The sequence below is a fragment of the Botrytis deweyae genome, assembly GCF_014898535.1.
Source record: "Botrytis deweyae strain B1 chromosome Unknown BDEW_017, whole genome shotgun sequence".
NCBI lineage: Eukaryota > Fungi > Ascomycota > Leotiomycetes > Helotiales > Sclerotiniaceae > Botrytis > Botrytis deweyae.
Window position 1 is genome coordinate 48,522 of NW_024066224.1, and position 16,583 is coordinate 65,104.

Consider the following 16,583-nt stretch of genomic DNA (forward strand, 5'->3'; position numbering starts at 1 on the left):
GCTGAAATCCTCCTCTCTATAGACCTAATTATCCGACATTTTTTAAGAAATTTCCGGGGGCCAACTACCACTTCGCCGGCCTACAGGAGTAAAATGCAGACGAGTAGGGTTTGTACCTCGTAGATATATTATCCAAACGAGATGCCCGATCAATTGGAGAACTTTGATTGGATGATATCCACCCCCCTGTCCAAATCCACCAAAAAGGCATGATTGATACTGCGCCAAACAAGCATAGTCCGCTTCCAGGTCCTACCAACCCCAAAACTAGTTGATTGAGGCTTGAATTAACGACGCCTTTTCAGGTATCCTGTTCGAAGCCACTGGTTCGACTTGGCATCAGAAAATCATACTCCAGGTACGAATGTCTCTTGAAGAAGACACGAGAAACAAGATGTTGTCGTATGCGGTCCAATTGCATCTGAAAGACTGTTTGAGCGGAAAATTCTTTTGGGAATGCCAGAATTAAAGCTTCGGAGAAATTGTTTGAAAGAGGAATGGTTTCGGCATCAGTGTTGAGGTGATGCTCAATTGGAGCTTAAACACATGGTTACATGGATCATTTCCCTGTACGCGACATAAAGCATTTCGTTCCATATTTCAAAGAAACAGTGGTTGATCGCGTTGTACCGGGCCAGTGGTTCATTTCTCCACACTTTTAGAACATTTTGGAGTTCTAGCCTGTGTTGAATTTGGAAAAGATTGTACAACATTGAACATTTGCATGTCTCTAGGTCTTCAATTTTCTATGTGAATTGAACCTACGGCTCGCCGGGGCCACAGTGAAAGAATCAAGTGAAATTCTTTCGTTAGGACTTTCCTAGTGTGGTTATTCTTCCCCTATCCAAGTCCATTAGATGATTCGATCTATTTCAGTGCCCAGTATTTGTGAATATCTTCCTTCTCGATGCAGTCATCCCAATCCCAAACCAAAACGCCGCGTGATATGAAAAACCTACCAAGTGCCCAGATGGAAGAATAGACCCGGATTCCTTTTGCAAAATTTATTGATGATTTCCACCTAGGATCCAATACTACTCAGACTCATGCGACTTTCACAGATCCTATAATCTCTATGGGGTTACACCGAAACACAGGCTGCAACATTATCTTGATGCTAATTCGTCAACATGAGTATCTAATGCTAACAACCTTTTCCCACTTTGAGCGAAAATTATTGTGCCCGATTCGAGATTCTATGCAATGAATGGTAACATTCCATTGTATCTTAACGGCTGTTCTCGTTAATATGGTGAAGCCCCGAGGTACAATTATGCTGGCATAAAAGCTTAAAATCGGACGAGGAGGTGATTCTTGGCAGATGCACGCACGGGTATGGTACACTGGTATAGTTTGTGTGTTGTCTAACTCCTATGAATTTTCCCAACATAAGCAGTGACCAATGCCAATTGATATGGTAGGTTGCACTAAGTCGTAGCTTTCCTTCAGCCTATTGAAATTGGCCTTCTGTCTTTGCTCTTTCTGATTAAGTATACGCTCTATCTTTCTTCCCCGATACGTCTCCAAAGATATCAAGCAATAGAAGAATGAAATGAGACTGGAGCTGAAAGTCTATGCACTGAATATGAATTCAAGGGCATCATGACCTTAATAGAATTATAGGGCATAGACAAACTCGTGATTTTCCTTGTCCGTCAAATCAAGAAACTCTTGTTTATCTAGCTTTTTGTAACCTGGCGCGGCTCTGATCGCTTCGTTCTTCTTGTTCATCCTGTTGTAGTACCAAGAAATGAAAGCCACATCCAGGGCACACACTCCATAACATACAATGATGGTTATTTCCGCTGGTTTATACCGTGGCGCGTCTGCTGGTCTGAATACCTGGGGGCCGATTATGTTCCCTATGCAATAAGCAACTAAATACAGAGCTGCGACTGTTGTTTTCTTGGTGTAACCTGCGACGTTACTCGATATCATGGAGAGAAGTGCAGTGAACGGCGTTGGTGAGGCTTGTATTAGGTAGTAGCCCGCCAAACGACCACTGTCGTTGGATAAAGGGAGGGCAACTATGAGTATCATGCCTAGCATCGCTATCAAGAGACCAGATATGGAGATCAGAAGTCTGTGTCCATATTTATCTCCAAGATAACCACATGCAATGAGGGCTATAACTTCGACAGCACCACCCGGAGTTCCATAAAGAAGTGATTCGTCGGGAGTGTAGCCAAATGAAACGATGAGCTGGGAAAAAAAGTTGGAAATTCCACCTGCATTTTGTCAGTTTCAATTGACCGTAACCGAACGGCATTCAACGTTGAGATCCTTCTTACCATTAGGAATATCTGCTACTAATCCATAAAATACGAACGCCCAAGTTACCGGATCGGCAAGAGCTTCCTTCAATTGATACATTTTGAAGTGTTTATTGCCCACCCCTTGTTGGTTCTTTCTAATACGCTCAACAGCCATAAGTCTCTCTTGCGGAGTGAGGAATTTGGCATTCAATTGATTGTCCGGCATGAAGTATAGAAATATGCAACCGATAGTTACTGTCAACAGACCAATGGCCAAGAAAACAATCTTCCATGAAGCAATGGTTGATCCGTGTTTTTTAACACCAACTGAGATGCCGTAAGCGACGAGACCACCAAATATTTGAGCGAAACCATTGAAACTGAACCATATTCCAGTTCGTAGGCCTTGCTCTCTTTGCGTATACCACTGGGATGTAAAAAGGGTAAAACCAGGAGTCACGGCAGCCTCGAAGACTCCCAGAAAGAAGCGCACAGCGACGGCACCCGCAAAATTGCTTGTCGCGGCCATGCAACACAAGGTCCCACCCCAAGCTATAATGTTGAATGATGACCATTTAGCGAGTGGCAATCTCTGCAATAGAAGATTGGTGGGATACTCCCAGACCAAATAGCCGATGTAGAACATTGATCTGTACAATGGATCAATCAACAAATTTCTCAAAGCGATTAAACCCGAACTAAGAAAGTTCTTACCCTAGCCATTGATAATTGTCACCCTTAAGATCCAGCGAGGTTTTCATCCCCATAATGCTCGCATAGGAAAGTGTGGTTTTGTCGAGATAGTTGAGCCCATACACAACACAGAGCATCTGCGAATGTATGATAAGTACTCCGATGGGAAGTATTCGATAAGAGACATACCGGCATCAAATTCCAATCAATTTTTCTCAACAATGCCTTTTCCATCTCTGGCGTCATGACAATAACTTCACCGTCATGTCCAGCAAAAGCTTCAAGCGCTTCATCGCCGTCATTGGGATCAGCATGCTTGAACATGGGATCTTGCAATTCTCCTTCACCCAAGGTAACATTTCGCTCTAAGTCTTGTGACTTCTTTTTGATATCATCAGAGTCGGTAGACTGATGTTTCTCATCGATTGGGTCCGCCATAGTGTAGATGATAACTTTAATGGTAGTCACTCACACTTCGACTGTCCCAAGTAAAGAAGAGATCAAATATTACTAGTGATAAACAAACGAAAGAAATGTTTGATTGGCGATGGTGTCGGAGAGTGAAAGATGCAGTCGGCAAAAAGAAGTGTGATGTATGGTGATAATTTGATTGAACGAATAACGAAGAAATGAAGAGGTTACAGACATCACCGTGATGGAGCTGTAGTACAAATACTGGACGACATCAAAGTAGGCCATGCACGTATGAGGTCTATGCTATCTGATGATCATCACTAGTCCACAAAATTGACTATGAATGGAAGTGTTATCATCACTCTTTCCCCTCTCAAGCCCCTCATGTTTGAAGATGTTCGATACAGTTTGATAATACGATGATAGTATATGCTTCTTGGATCATATCTTATCATTTCTTATCAGTTCTTCTTCATCAATGGGGAGGGGCAAGAGATATGAAATGAGGGGAAAACATCGGGCTTTGGGGACATTGAACACAATTGGAGAAAAGATTTGAGAATTCTACCAAAGAGGAAATAATCTCCATCATAACAAGGTCAAAAGGGAAGGTTACATTTGGATATCATCGGCAGATGATAAGCTTTGAACGTTGAACTTTATTAATAGGTATTTCATCATCTGTCTAGAACTACCGGCACCTGGGATGTTAAATCGATAAGAAGCCACGTGATTATTTTATCCACCCCACCTTGGAGACTTTACCTCAGCTCGTTCAGGTATTACTGGACTGGGTAGGTACCTTTCCATCAACAAACAATTGCTTTCACAAACAAGCTATGATTCAACAATATGATGCCCAGCTTTTCTGTCTGCCATTGCAAGACAATGATCATTTACTACGAACATTACCCTAGGTGAATGCTCATAGTATAAATTGAAGCTAATTACAAAGAGCTCTATGAGCGGAAGCTTAAGGGGCGACAGCCCAAAAATTTAATCGCGAAAAGACAAAGGCATGCGATCTAGGACCTCAATCGTTCATCGCTAGTATTGGTTCGGCCTCAGAAGGGCTTTGCTACGCTTTTACGGCAGTCCAAATGGAGAACGAATATTCGATCAAGCGGTTTCACCCGTATCCTCCTGTTATCAAACGACGGCCTCAACGCTCAATATTAGCACATTATCATTTGGCCTGGCGGTAGAGAAATACGCCGACATGATGTCAATCGCCATGCCGGACTTGAGTTCTGAGTCTTCGAAGCGGCTCATTTAGAAAAGCCACCCATTTTTCGATCTGCAGAACGTCCTTCTCACTTATTTTTCCTCACAACGCTGGAATTATACCAGAACTGCTATTAGGAGTACAAAATATACAACTGAAAGTCGAGGGTTTCTACGCAAGTGCAGGACTTGATGTGTGTGTAAGGGGATCCGGGACAATGTGGGGGTAGTACAAGGCAGATGTGATTGAAAATACCCAACGCCTTCAGACCCTCGACGTTCAGACATTCGCCTTACTACAAAGAATGGCTCACATTCTCGTAGAAGCAAAATATCTCAAAAGAAGTATGAGATTCCAGCACAGTTGGCTGTTTAGGAGGGCGATAAGGAAATAATGGACGCGTTGATTCACATCTGGGCTGGATTTTGGCATCGAATGAATTACAAATTCCAGGAACGTTCGAAATTTATTAAATCGGCATATCAATGGCAGATCAATGTCGTAGCTAAGAGGTTCAAGTCAGGGAATAACAGACTGGATTTGAGTTTAACAAAAGGATCCGTCATTTTTGATAGTGCTGACGTGATTTTTAAGATGATAACACGTACATTTTCCTTCCCAGCGTCAATGGCCAATGAATCCCTACAAACTTGGCGTATGAAGGTCCAATTGCATGGTAGCGATAATCTAATTAGCTGCGGAATTCCGCACGAAGGGTCATATCTAAAGAATCTTGAGCAATCTAGCCCTTCTAGTGGAGAGTCTGATGCCCATTTCACGTTATTTTCTCCATGTTTGAAATGCTGTAATGCAATCTTGAAAGCTATTGGGTTCGTTTCTCTGGTTATTTACCAAGGCAACACACAATCTCCCCCCCCCCCCCATTTCAGCCCTCTTTCGCTGATAATGAGATGATCCCACCCATCCCCCACATACTTTCACAACGAGCCGCAGAAATCTATCTACACAGTCAGCAACAATGCGTGGAGTCAACACACGTATCAACTACGTACAAAGTTGCTGGTACAGTTATTGGGAAATTCGATCATGCTAAAGTCTGGCGCCTGATTGTTTGAAACTATTAGCAATGACGATGAATCAAGGTGCCGGCAGAAGAATCGAGGTCATGTAAGAGTTATCGAACATACTCACCGCACACCGTGATGTTTTGTGACATAATCCCTGCAAAATTCATGTTTTGCTATATAAACTAAAATATTATATAATTAATACAATTCTTGAAATTAAATTGAAATAAGTTGCTAATAGATAATCTGATTTATTTTCTATATATAAAAATTTCTAATTTATTTTTAATCATTTTTGTTGAAAAGTTATATAAGCTTTTAATTGAAAAAGTTCCGAATTTTCAACTTGTAACGCTTTTCCCATACAAAATAAGCGAATTTTTCGAATTTTTTCGAATTTTCAACTTTAACCCTTTAAAACACTATTATAAAAATATTTAAAAATAAATAGTATATTTTTTCGAGTAATTTCAATAATTTTAAATCTTTTTATAAAATAATTTTTAATTTCATCTTTTATTATAGTAAATAAACTAGGGTATGAAAAGGTGAATAATCTTATATTTTAGCCGGAAAAGCGTTACATGTGCGGTGAGCAGGGGCTAGAACTCTTACTAGACATTGTACGGATCTTCGATCAAGAATAGTGCCACAGATGAAAATGTGTATCACAGCTATTGGAAGTATGAATAAAAGACGATATCGCTCACACACGTGCCAAGGAGACTTTCATGGAGTTATCTTTTGTGGATCTGGTCCTGATATGAATGTCAGCCCTACTCGGCTCCAGCGAAATTGCCTCTAGTGATGGAAGTTGTATCGTAAATGCAAAAGTGATATTTCTTCAGCCAAAATTAGACACGTAGCCGCTGCCTGCTGAGAAAGCATCTTTTTTATTCCAGCTTTGCTTAATTATTACTTTCTTTTTGTTCAATCCTCCCGCCGAATTCCTCCGCATTTCGGATATAGCCCAAAATCCGATCAGATATCTTTTAATTCCTCCACTTCTGGTGTTTGTTCTTAAATCCGGTATCACCTCCGGCCTAATATTTCTTCCGCGCGGACTATTTCCAGTCTATGGAGTCCGATCAGTTGGGTCAATTGGTAACTTGATATTGATTGTGTTCCCCCCTAGCTCATCGTAGGTCAATAGCCATGGCCTTGCGGGTCTGTCGCTTCCAGTGTAAGCACTATGCATTAACCCTTGATCCTCTACGACGATTAATCCCATGTTTGGATGGCAACTGGCTCAATTTCAGAACTATTATGGAGAAAAGAACATTGATATTGACGCTGAGTAGACGCTTCTTAGAACTCTCACTTGAAGTTAAGAGTCATGCCGACTAAAACGGCAAAGCTTTTCTCATGAATCTCACGGCTTATGAAGCACAGTCAAGTATTTCTTTCTTCATTGTCCGACCCTTGTCTCCCAAGATTAAGCATGCCTCACGACTCTCCTTGAAATTTTATATATTGTGTGACCATCTCCATGTTGAAGGTTTGAGCTGTATGGTAGGTGGTTATCAACATAGTTTCAGAAGGTCTCTTTAACTCTTTAACTGAAAGGTGAGTTATGTTTCATTGCTAGAAATATCAAGATGTATTGGACTAACACGCTCAGATTCAAACAATGTCGGATCTTACATCAGAGAAACTTGCAGACTCTTCTGCTGCTTCAGAAAAGTCTCTAAACGTTCCACCCAACCAAACTGGCATCTCCTCTGAAATGGCATCCATCTCGGAGATCGATCAAGAGAAAGCACAAGTTGAACAAACCGAGGATGCTCCTCCAGTACGAGAGATTACAGGTTGGAGGTGGGCCCTGGTGGTTGCCGCAATACTCTCATCCTCTTTTCTCTTCGCTCTCGATAACACCATTGTGGCAGTTGTCCAAGCTGATATCGTCGTTACCTTCAATGATGTTAGTAAACTTTCGTGGCTTAGTGTGGGCTTTCTTATTGGCGCAGCTAGTACAAATCTAGTATGGGGAAAGATCTTTGGTCAGTTCAATGCGAAATGGACATATATCTTTTCGATTATTATCTTCGAGGCTGGCTCTGCGTTGTGCGGTGGTGCTCCCAATATGCCTGCTCTAATTGTTGGACGGGCACTTTGTGGATTCGGCGGTAGTGGTGCGTATGTGGGTGTTATGACACTACTTGCTGCTTCTACAACTATCCATGAGAGACCGCTTTATATTGGAGGTACTGGAATGACTTGGGGTTTAGGCACTGTAATTGGTCCGATTATTGGAGGTAGGTTCATGCTCATCCTTTCATTGACTGATACGAGGAAAGTGTACTAACAATATCAAAGGTGCATTCACAGATTCCTCTGCAGGATGGCGTTGGGCTTTTTACATTAATCTTTGCATTGGCGCAGCTTGCGCTCCAGTCTACCTTTTCCTCCTACCAAATTATGATCCCCGCCCGGGTGTTCCACTCCTCCATCGCGCAAAAGAGGTTGATTACCTCGGTGGCATACTTATTATTGGAGCCTTTGTCTCTGGTGTCATGGCCGTCTCATTCGGCGGTGTGACTTACCCCTGGAACTCTGGGAAGATCATCGGTTTATTCGTCTGCTCAGGTATCTTGTTTATTATCTTCAGCATTCAACAAGTCTTTACCATCTTCACCACGACCAGCCGCAGAATCTTCCCTATTGAATTTTTGAAGAGCAGAACAATGCTTATTCTTTTCGCCATGACATCTGCTGGAGGAACCGCCATCTTCATCCCTATTTATATGATTCCAATCTTCTTCCAATTCACCCGTAACGACTCGGCTCTCGAAGCAGGCGTACGTCTTCTGCCATTCATCATCCTGATGATCTTTGCCGTCATATCCAACGGTGCCATCCTTTCCGCATACGGTTACTACATGCCATGGTACACTGCAGGTGGAGTCTTCGTCCTCACCGGCGGAGCCCTCATGTTCGCTGACGTCACCCCCGATACCTCTATTGCCAAAATCTACGGCTTCACCATCCTTATCGGTTTCGGCGTCGGTTTATTCGCTCAAGCCTCCTTCTCCGTGGCCCAAGCCGTTGTTGCCGAAGAACTCGTTTCGTCCGCCGTCGGCTTCATCACCTGTGCACAAGTAGGCGGTGTGACTATCGCTCTCGCGATTGCCAATTCCGTCTTCCTAAATGGAAGTCAGGAGAAGATCCAAGCTATTCTGCCTGATTTGCCGGCTGCGGAAATTCAGCAGGCGATTGCGGGGGCGGGTAGTGAGTTTGTGAAGAATTTGACAGAGATGCAGCAAAAGGAGGTCATTCAGGCGATTGTGGAGAGTATGAGCAAGACTTATGCTATGGTTATTACGGCGGGAGCGTTGACTGTAGTGTTGAGTTTGTTGATGAAGAGGGAGAAGCTTTTCATGAGCGCAGCTATGGGTGGTGCTTAGATGGAGGATTGGTATGTGGGCTAGTTTAGAGGTTTTAATGGGAGGTGGGCTGCTTTGAACTATCTATGAGTATAGGGGGAATATAACTTCGAAGCGGGTTTTGTATTGATGAACACTCTAGGATGGTATCTAATACATAAATGACATAGGGTGTGTCATAAACTATGGTAGAGGGGTTTAGAGAAATATGATTGTATTAGTAAACAAGCTCCACTAATCATGCAATCTTCTCGTACCCTACCTATATCTCATACAATTTCTGCCACCAATGCTATTTAATGCTTATTACCTAAGAAACTATCTGTATTACCTCTTCGGTAGAAACGACAATATTAAATCATCCTCTACGCTGTTACCAACCATTAAATTTCGTATTCCTCAAAGCAAATAATGATATTCAGGCTTAACAAAGCTCATTAGTGGTTGTTAATGCCAATGCTCATATGTATTCCTCGTGTCTTATGTGTGGCTATGTTAAAGTAAAATTCCCAGTCTACATCGCCAATCGATGTATTCAGTCATCGATACACTCCCCTTCCGTCTCCTCACACCGACCCTCTTCCAAAACCCAACAAATCTACAAAATCTTCCTTGTCAGCAGCTATTGACGTCCCAAGCAGATGTAACAGTGGCAGCAATTTATCTCATTCTTCTCGTCAAATGAAAAGATATTGACCACTTAACCGCGTGAACATTTGAATTTCTCCCTATCCCCCAATTCCCCAACCATCCATCCCCCTCATCCTTAACAAAAGAAACATCAATCAACCCACAATCCGATCTGCTCTGTGAAAGTCGAGCCCATTCATATTTGATCAAAGAGTGCCAAAAATACAAAAAAAAACGCCCTATGATATGCATAATCTCCCACCCAACCCATTCCCAAACGCCACGCTTGAGTCATGAAGTTCAGTTAATGTAGACTACGGCATGTCGAGTCCAAAGAGGCAAAAAGGAGAAGCTCGTACGCTTCGAATAAAATTAACAAAGTGAACAAAGAAAAAAGTCTGTTAGAGGTGTAATGTGCCTGGTGAAGGCAAATAATATGACATTGAAAAGAAAATATTTGTTTAAGCTGAGTTGTGTTTGCAGTAGAAGTTACCACATAAGGTTTACCGATCTCTCTTTAAACTTTTACCCACATTAAGATAATCGTCGTTTTCACCCATTTTCGAAGACTTTGAAGTAGGTCGAGGCGTAGGAAGGAAATCACCATCGATAACTGTTTGTGATGACTTTGAAGTAGGTCGAGGCGTAGGAAGGAAATCACCATCGATAACTGTTTGTGATGACTTTGAAGTAGGCCGAGGAGTATGTTCTTCATCTATAAATGAGAATTGCGACTGTGATTGTTTTGGCGTTTTAAATAAATCAACCTCTTTATCGCCGGTGCCCTGAGATTTACCTGGAGGTGTTGAAGTGGCCTCAGAAATCTCGGATGCTGGGGGAATTTCTGACGTTGGTGATGAAGTAATCGCTTCTTCAGTGACGGTAGGTGGAGGCTCAATTGAGTCAGAACTCAACATTTCAGTCCCAGACACAACACTACCACGACTGTTCGTACGCATCATTTCTGTACCAAGCTTAGAGCCACGATGTGTTTTTGGAGAAGTGGTAGCCTTTGGACTGGTCTTTTCTCTTACAGCAACATCACCCAAAACTTCATCCTCATCATCACCAGATTCTGCACATTCATGGCGGTTCTTCTCCAAAATTTCCCGTTTCGCCTTCATTTTTTCAGATGATCGTTGGCGAGAAAGATTTCGACGGTGTTCTAATCGCACTGGAGAAGGGCTGCTTGGAAGAAGGTTGGGTGGCGGAAGTTTAGGTAATTCATTATCTTCAATCATGTCAACTTCGTTACTGATACCAAGTCCAGTCTCATCCCAATCGCCTGTAGGCCTCCTATTAATGACAACAGGAAGATCATCAGTTGGAAAAGCCTCGGTATCCTCGAAAAGACTCGAGCTGATAGAATCTTCGCGACTTGAACCTCTAAAACTACCAGCTGGCATATGTGCAAAACCAGACGAAGCAGAAGTAGGGCTGTCTTCAAGACGTAAGCTCTCCTGGCGTAGACCAGACGGTGGAGGATATGCCGGAGAGAAGTTCAAACTTGATATAGGCTCTTTCCATTGACATAATCTACAAAGGACTTCGGTGAGCTTCGACGCTGTCGGTGGCTTTTCAATTAAAGCATCGAATTGATGAGGTGCTTGAAGTTCTTTCAGGTATCCAGTGATGGCAACTATGGGAGTTTGAGAATTGGCATTCTTTGTTTCGCGAATCATTCGAGCCACATCTGCACCATTGAGTTGAGGTAATTTGAATTCCATCATGATAATATCGAATTTAATATCACTGACGGCATATCTCAATGCATCAGCACCATTTGACACCGTAACTGTGCGACAACGTAATTTCTCCAACAATTTCTCCATTACCATTCGTGATACTGGGTGATCTTCGCAGATAAGCACATCCAAAGGTCTAAAAGCAGGACCATCAGATAAGGTAATCTGGGACATCCGCCTTGAGCTTTGACGGCGACGTTGAACGCGAAGTAATGCATTAGCCTTTTCTCCTTCATTGTCTGAAGAAGAAGGTGACATATCGAATACTTGACTTCGTCGCTTGCGATGGGATAAGAACTCGCCTGGTAAAGGGCTTCCTTCTTGTGATCCAACTGTTTGCGAGCGAGCTCTAGATGATGATGAGGTACCACTACCTTGTCGGGGGGTGGCAGGTGGTTTTGCTGGCGATGATAATGAAAGTGGTGGAGGTGCAGACCCACGTATCTTAATAGGCGATGAAGCGGCAGAACTCGTGGTCTTATGAAGCCCAGGCGATGTTCTAGGCCCATCCATAAAACTAGCAGGTGGTGCAAGGTTGTTGCTCGATTGCTGTGATAAGCTCGAGGAATTGCTCGAAGTTTTACGTCTAGCTTCATTATTCTGCCCTGCAATAAATGAGACAAGTAACGGTGATGAAGGTTGTGAAGCCCTACTTGGAGAAGCATCTGCTTGACTAAATCCAGAAGGAGACGAAGGTCGAGCAGTAGCTTTAGCATTTGACAAGGTTCTTTGAATTGGCATTGGCATTGGCAATACAGGGTTTCCATCTAATGCAGCTGGGGATGTGACTACACTGTTAGCACCGCCAGGACTGACAACTGGCTTGCTTGTGGCCGACATGGCTTCCTGTCGTAGTTTTTGAATGACATCTTTGTTTGCCTTTTCTAGAACTGGTAAGTTTTTGAAAGTAAAATTGCCAAAGTCATCTGCTATTACAGGTTCGCTCAGTCGCCTGCTCTTCATATCTCGGACGTGGGGTGGGATGTGTAATGGCATCAAACCTCGTTTGACGTTATTGACTTGACTCCGAACTCGAGATAAAGCATCATGAGGGCGTTCGGGATATTCGGCACCAGGTGTGGGATGCTGAGTAGATGCTTGATCTTCCATCTCTTCCGCAAAAGATTGCAGAGTGGCTCCTCTCGCATCAAAATACTCGGTATCCTCGGGATTCTCCGGAGCGGGAACAAATTGTGCATCGTCTTCGAGTAATTTGTCCCACTGAGTGCCTTCAAACCAAGGGTGGCTTCGGATTTCATCGCCTCCAGTAGGAAACTTCTCTTCTTTGTTGGCCCCAAGTCGTTTCTGCGGGTCTGAGCATAAAAGCTTATTCATGAGATCCTTAGCCTCATCTGAGACATCGTAGTCACCTTCATCCGGCCATGAAATTCGGCGAGCCAAGATGTTTTCGAAAACTTCATCCGGTGTGCCGGCATGGAAAGGTGGATAGCCATAAATGAATTCAAACATAATACATCCTACAGACCACCAATCACTTACTTCATCTTGACCAAGCCCATTTACAGTTTCGGGAGCAAGATAATCAGGTGTACCAACAAACCGACGATTACTATCATCAGGATCGAAAAGAGCCATTGGAGGCGGCATCATACCTGTACTAGTTTGTGGTGGCGTACTGTGCCTAGCATCAGAACTGTGGCTCGTAATTGGTTGAAGGCACAAGTCTGGTGATCCAGCAGCCTCGTTCTCGCTCAATTCTTCAATGGGTGTTCTTCTTTGATTGAGCGCTTGTTGGTTTTGGGACTCGTTCAAAGAAAATTGGTTGAACATAGAAGTTAATGCATCACTGCCGCCGCTGTCACTCCTATGGCCAGACTTTCGTCGGGCATCCTTGTTGATGGTATTTTCACGACTCAAATTGAAGTACGAGGGTGTCCCTAAGCTACCACCAACATCTGGGGTCATTTGAGGTGTTGAACCGGGTGAATGATGGCCCTGATAATCGAATGATGAGGCACGAGAGGAACTCATGGAGGTAGCTCGGGCAAAAGGACCTTGTTTCAGCAGATCTGGAGCAGACTCATTCGCTACGCTGCTCAATACACGCTTTTGACGTCCAATCAAGCCCATTCTAGACAGACCGAAATCGGTCAATTTGAGATGACCCTTTTGATCAATAAGAAGATTGTCAGGTTTCAAATCACGATGTACAATGCCACGACTGTGAAGATGTTCAACGCCAAGGATTACCTCACCAAGGTATTTCTTCGCCCAATCTTCCGAAAGACCTCCGAGAACTTTGATGAGAGATGCGCAATCGCCACCATTGAGATATTCCATCACTAGATATAGATAGTCTTTGCTAGAAAATGTCCAATAGAGCTTCGCGACAAAATCGCTCTCACCTTGCCACATCATGATAGCACGTTCAGCCTTAACATTTGTGACTTGGTTCTTGGCAACCATGTCGGCCTTTTTAAGTACCTTGATAGCGTAGTAATCACCAGTTGACTTCTTCTTCGATAGATAAACACTGCCAAAGGCTCCCTTGCTAATAGGTTTGATGATCTCGAAATCTTTGATCGATGGTGGTACGGCACGTGCTTGTGGAGCGCTAACAGAATTTAATCGGGGCGATGGTGGTGGGCGTGGGTCTGATCCAGCAGCCGAAGACTGACGTCGATGGTGTGACGGAACTAATGCGGGCGAGCTGAACTCGCTTCCGGGAAGCATCGGCGATGCAGTTGGAGAAACAATACCCTCGTGGGCGATCGGCAAGATGCGGGGTTTGGAAATTCTCAATGGGGATGATGGAGGTGGCATCCGAACGGGAGACTCTTGTCTTCGGGGTGAAAGTGTGCCAGTACCGAGAACCATGCTTCGCCTGTTTTGTTGTCGGGAACTTGCATGTCGACGCAGATCTCCGAATTCTGAAACTGGCGATTCCGTTCTTGGCGGACGCCCCATGACCGATGATGATCTGACGCTACCATCACTCTCCGCACCCGTATCACTTTCGAAAAAGATTGATTCCCTTCTTGCTTCCCGGGATTGTCCTAATATGCTACTCAAAGCGCCTTGGTGTGAACGAGGGGTTGGACATTCTTTAGGACTGCTAGATCTGGTAGAGGAAATGGCAGCAGATGATAATTGCCGACCTTCATGTACCATGCTCGTCCCAAGCTCAGCAGCTCGAAGTGCTGCTGCCAGTGATGAGGGTCCATGTGGTCCGTCAAAAGAACCTGCAAAAAATCCCTCTTCATTAGCCGGTGTTGTTTCTTCGGGTTCCTCTGTCGAATCACTGAGTTGACCAGCTGCAAGTCGGGCAGCTTTGTTGATAGCCTCGTCTATACAATCTTGTACAATTGCCGAAAATTCCATACGGATGCGTTCTGAATATTCGATAATTCTTCGATGACGAATGACAGCTTCAACCTTTGCACGCGCAACGGCTTCACTATCCGCACAAAGCATCGATAAGCCTTCTTGATCTACAGCGTTCAAACTTGGTGATTGCCATTGGATAACTTGAGATATGCGGGATTCCGATTGAGGAGATTGTGTACGAAACTCTCCAGGAGCTTGAGGGGATGGTTCTTTGATCGCGGGTGTGTTGATTTCCATGGCTGTATCACAAAGGTCCAATAATAATTCGACGATTCGAGCATGAGGTCGCCTTTGAGCGAAGGATCGTCCTCTTGCATGACCAAATCCTGATGTAGACCTCGATCGAGATCTACCCGATGTGGGTGTCCCTGGAGAAGCTGTACCAGAAGAAGTAGTTGAGTTGGCACCAATCGGTAATCCTTTGTATTCAGCCTGAGGTGGAGTCGGCATCACAGGTTGTTCTCCCGCACTCGGCCGAGCTTGACGAGCTTCTAACGCATCCAAAACTCTAACAATAGCATGACGATGTTCCGTCAAATTATCCTGACACATTTGTACTTCCATCTCAGCTTTGTGTTCTTGGAGGCACAACTCGGTGTGTTTTTCGAACCACCAAGGAGGGATTTGACGTTCGCAGATTCGGCAAAGAAGTGGTAATGGCGGGGCATGATTTTCTGGGTCATCCAGACCATGTTCTGCAACGGTAGTGAGATATTTCGCAAGAACTTGTGCTCCAGTACCTAAAGATTCGACTATAACTGGGGCGAGATCTATTTGAATTTCTCGTGGCGCTATCCAAGGTCTGATCATCCACATTGTCTGCATAATATTAGCTGTCCATTTCCGATCAAAGATCATGGCAAGAACCTACATGACTGCCTGCTTCGGATCCTCGATCGTGTACCATGATACCTTGTCCCTCTAGATCAATTGTAGCAGGTCCCGGTTGCGATATCGCTGCACCTTCGCCTTCGCCTTCTTTGACATGCTCTAGATTTTCTAGTGGTAATAACCTTGAAGCCGGACCCAGCTCAATGGCGAATCTTATAATGTAACTGCGAGAATCATCTTTCTTCATTTCCTCCAGAGTATCCGTGAATACACTCCGGTCGTTGTCTCCAATCAAGATGTTGGCGATTGGTTTCCCTTGAACAGAATCCAAAGTTGTGCCAATAACATCTGACCATGAGGGGCTGACCCAATTTATTGTGCCATCCATACTTAGATCCATGATGACGTTGAGAGTTTCTTCTGCTGCTTGTCTGAGATCTTCTCTCTCTTCTCGAATATCCGCACTGAGTGATCGTTCCATCATACCGGCCTCTGCACGCAGATGCGACACGGCAGGTGGTGCTAACATTGCCTGATTCTGATCTCCCTCCATCTTGAATAGTTTATAAATTGAGGATTCCTAAGAATCAATCCTTTGCGTCAACATTGACTATTGAATGGTGCCCTTGGACTTTCAATCCACTTCATTGATGTTGTACGCGTCTTCGTTGGTTGAGATCGGGTGTTATCGTGTCTTCGCAGGCTTTCGTATCGTGGAGGGGAAAAAGCGTTCAGTCGACTCGACCGCGAGGAATGAACCTAGCTAGCAATCAATATTGAAAGAAGACATCATAACAGTTGATATTGATGTCTCTTTCTATAAATTTTTAGGGGAGAAAAGGATTTGATGGAAGTATTTTTTGAAAACGGTTTAGAGGTTGTAGTTTGGGGGGGGGGGGGATAAATTTATCTGGCGTGGTCTGGGTTGATGCTAGGTATCCTACTACGGCAGAACTAATCCGTTTGAGTTTTGGTGTGAGAGTGATATCGTAGCGTAGGTAGGTATGTATATGGATGTATGGAGTGAGTGT

At 43.9% G+C, this 16,583-nt stretch overlaps 3 protein-coding genes across 3 annotated transcripts; 1 reads left to right on the forward strand and 2 right to left on the reverse strand.

The window, feature by feature from the left end:
* Window positions 1-1,617: 1,617 nt before the first annotated feature.
* On the reverse strand, window positions 1,618-3,386 carry EAE98_007272 (uncharacterized protein; the record flags this gene model as incomplete). Its single annotated transcript, XM_038954895.1, has 4 exons — window positions 1,618-2,228; window positions 2,292-2,905; window positions 2,970-3,085; window positions 3,138-3,386. The coding sequence occupies 4 exons, from the start codon at window positions 3,384-3,386 to the stop codon at window positions 1,618-1,620; spliced, it is 1,590 nt and encodes a 529-aa protein (XP_038808545.1).
* A 3,859-nt stretch (window positions 3,387-7,245) lies between these two features.
* EAE98_007273 (uncharacterized protein) lies at window positions 7,246-9,019 on the forward strand (the record flags this gene model as incomplete). The annotated part of the gene is made up of 2 exons (XM_038954896.1): window positions 7,246-7,870; window positions 7,932-9,019. 2 exons carry the CDS (start codon window positions 7,246-7,248, stop codon window positions 9,017-9,019), a joined length of 1,713 nt encoding a protein of 570 aa, XP_038808546.1.
* Window positions 9,020-10,131: 1,112 nt separating this feature from the next.
* On the reverse strand, window positions 10,132-16,105 carry EAE98_007274 (uncharacterized protein; the record flags this gene model as incomplete). The annotated part of the gene is made up of 2 exons (XM_038954897.1): window positions 10,132-15,540; window positions 15,593-16,105. The coding sequence occupies 2 exons, from the start codon at window positions 16,103-16,105 to the stop codon at window positions 10,132-10,134; spliced, it is 5,922 nt and encodes a 1,973-aa protein (XP_038808547.1).
* Between the last annotated feature and the right edge of the window lie 478 nt (window positions 16,106-16,583).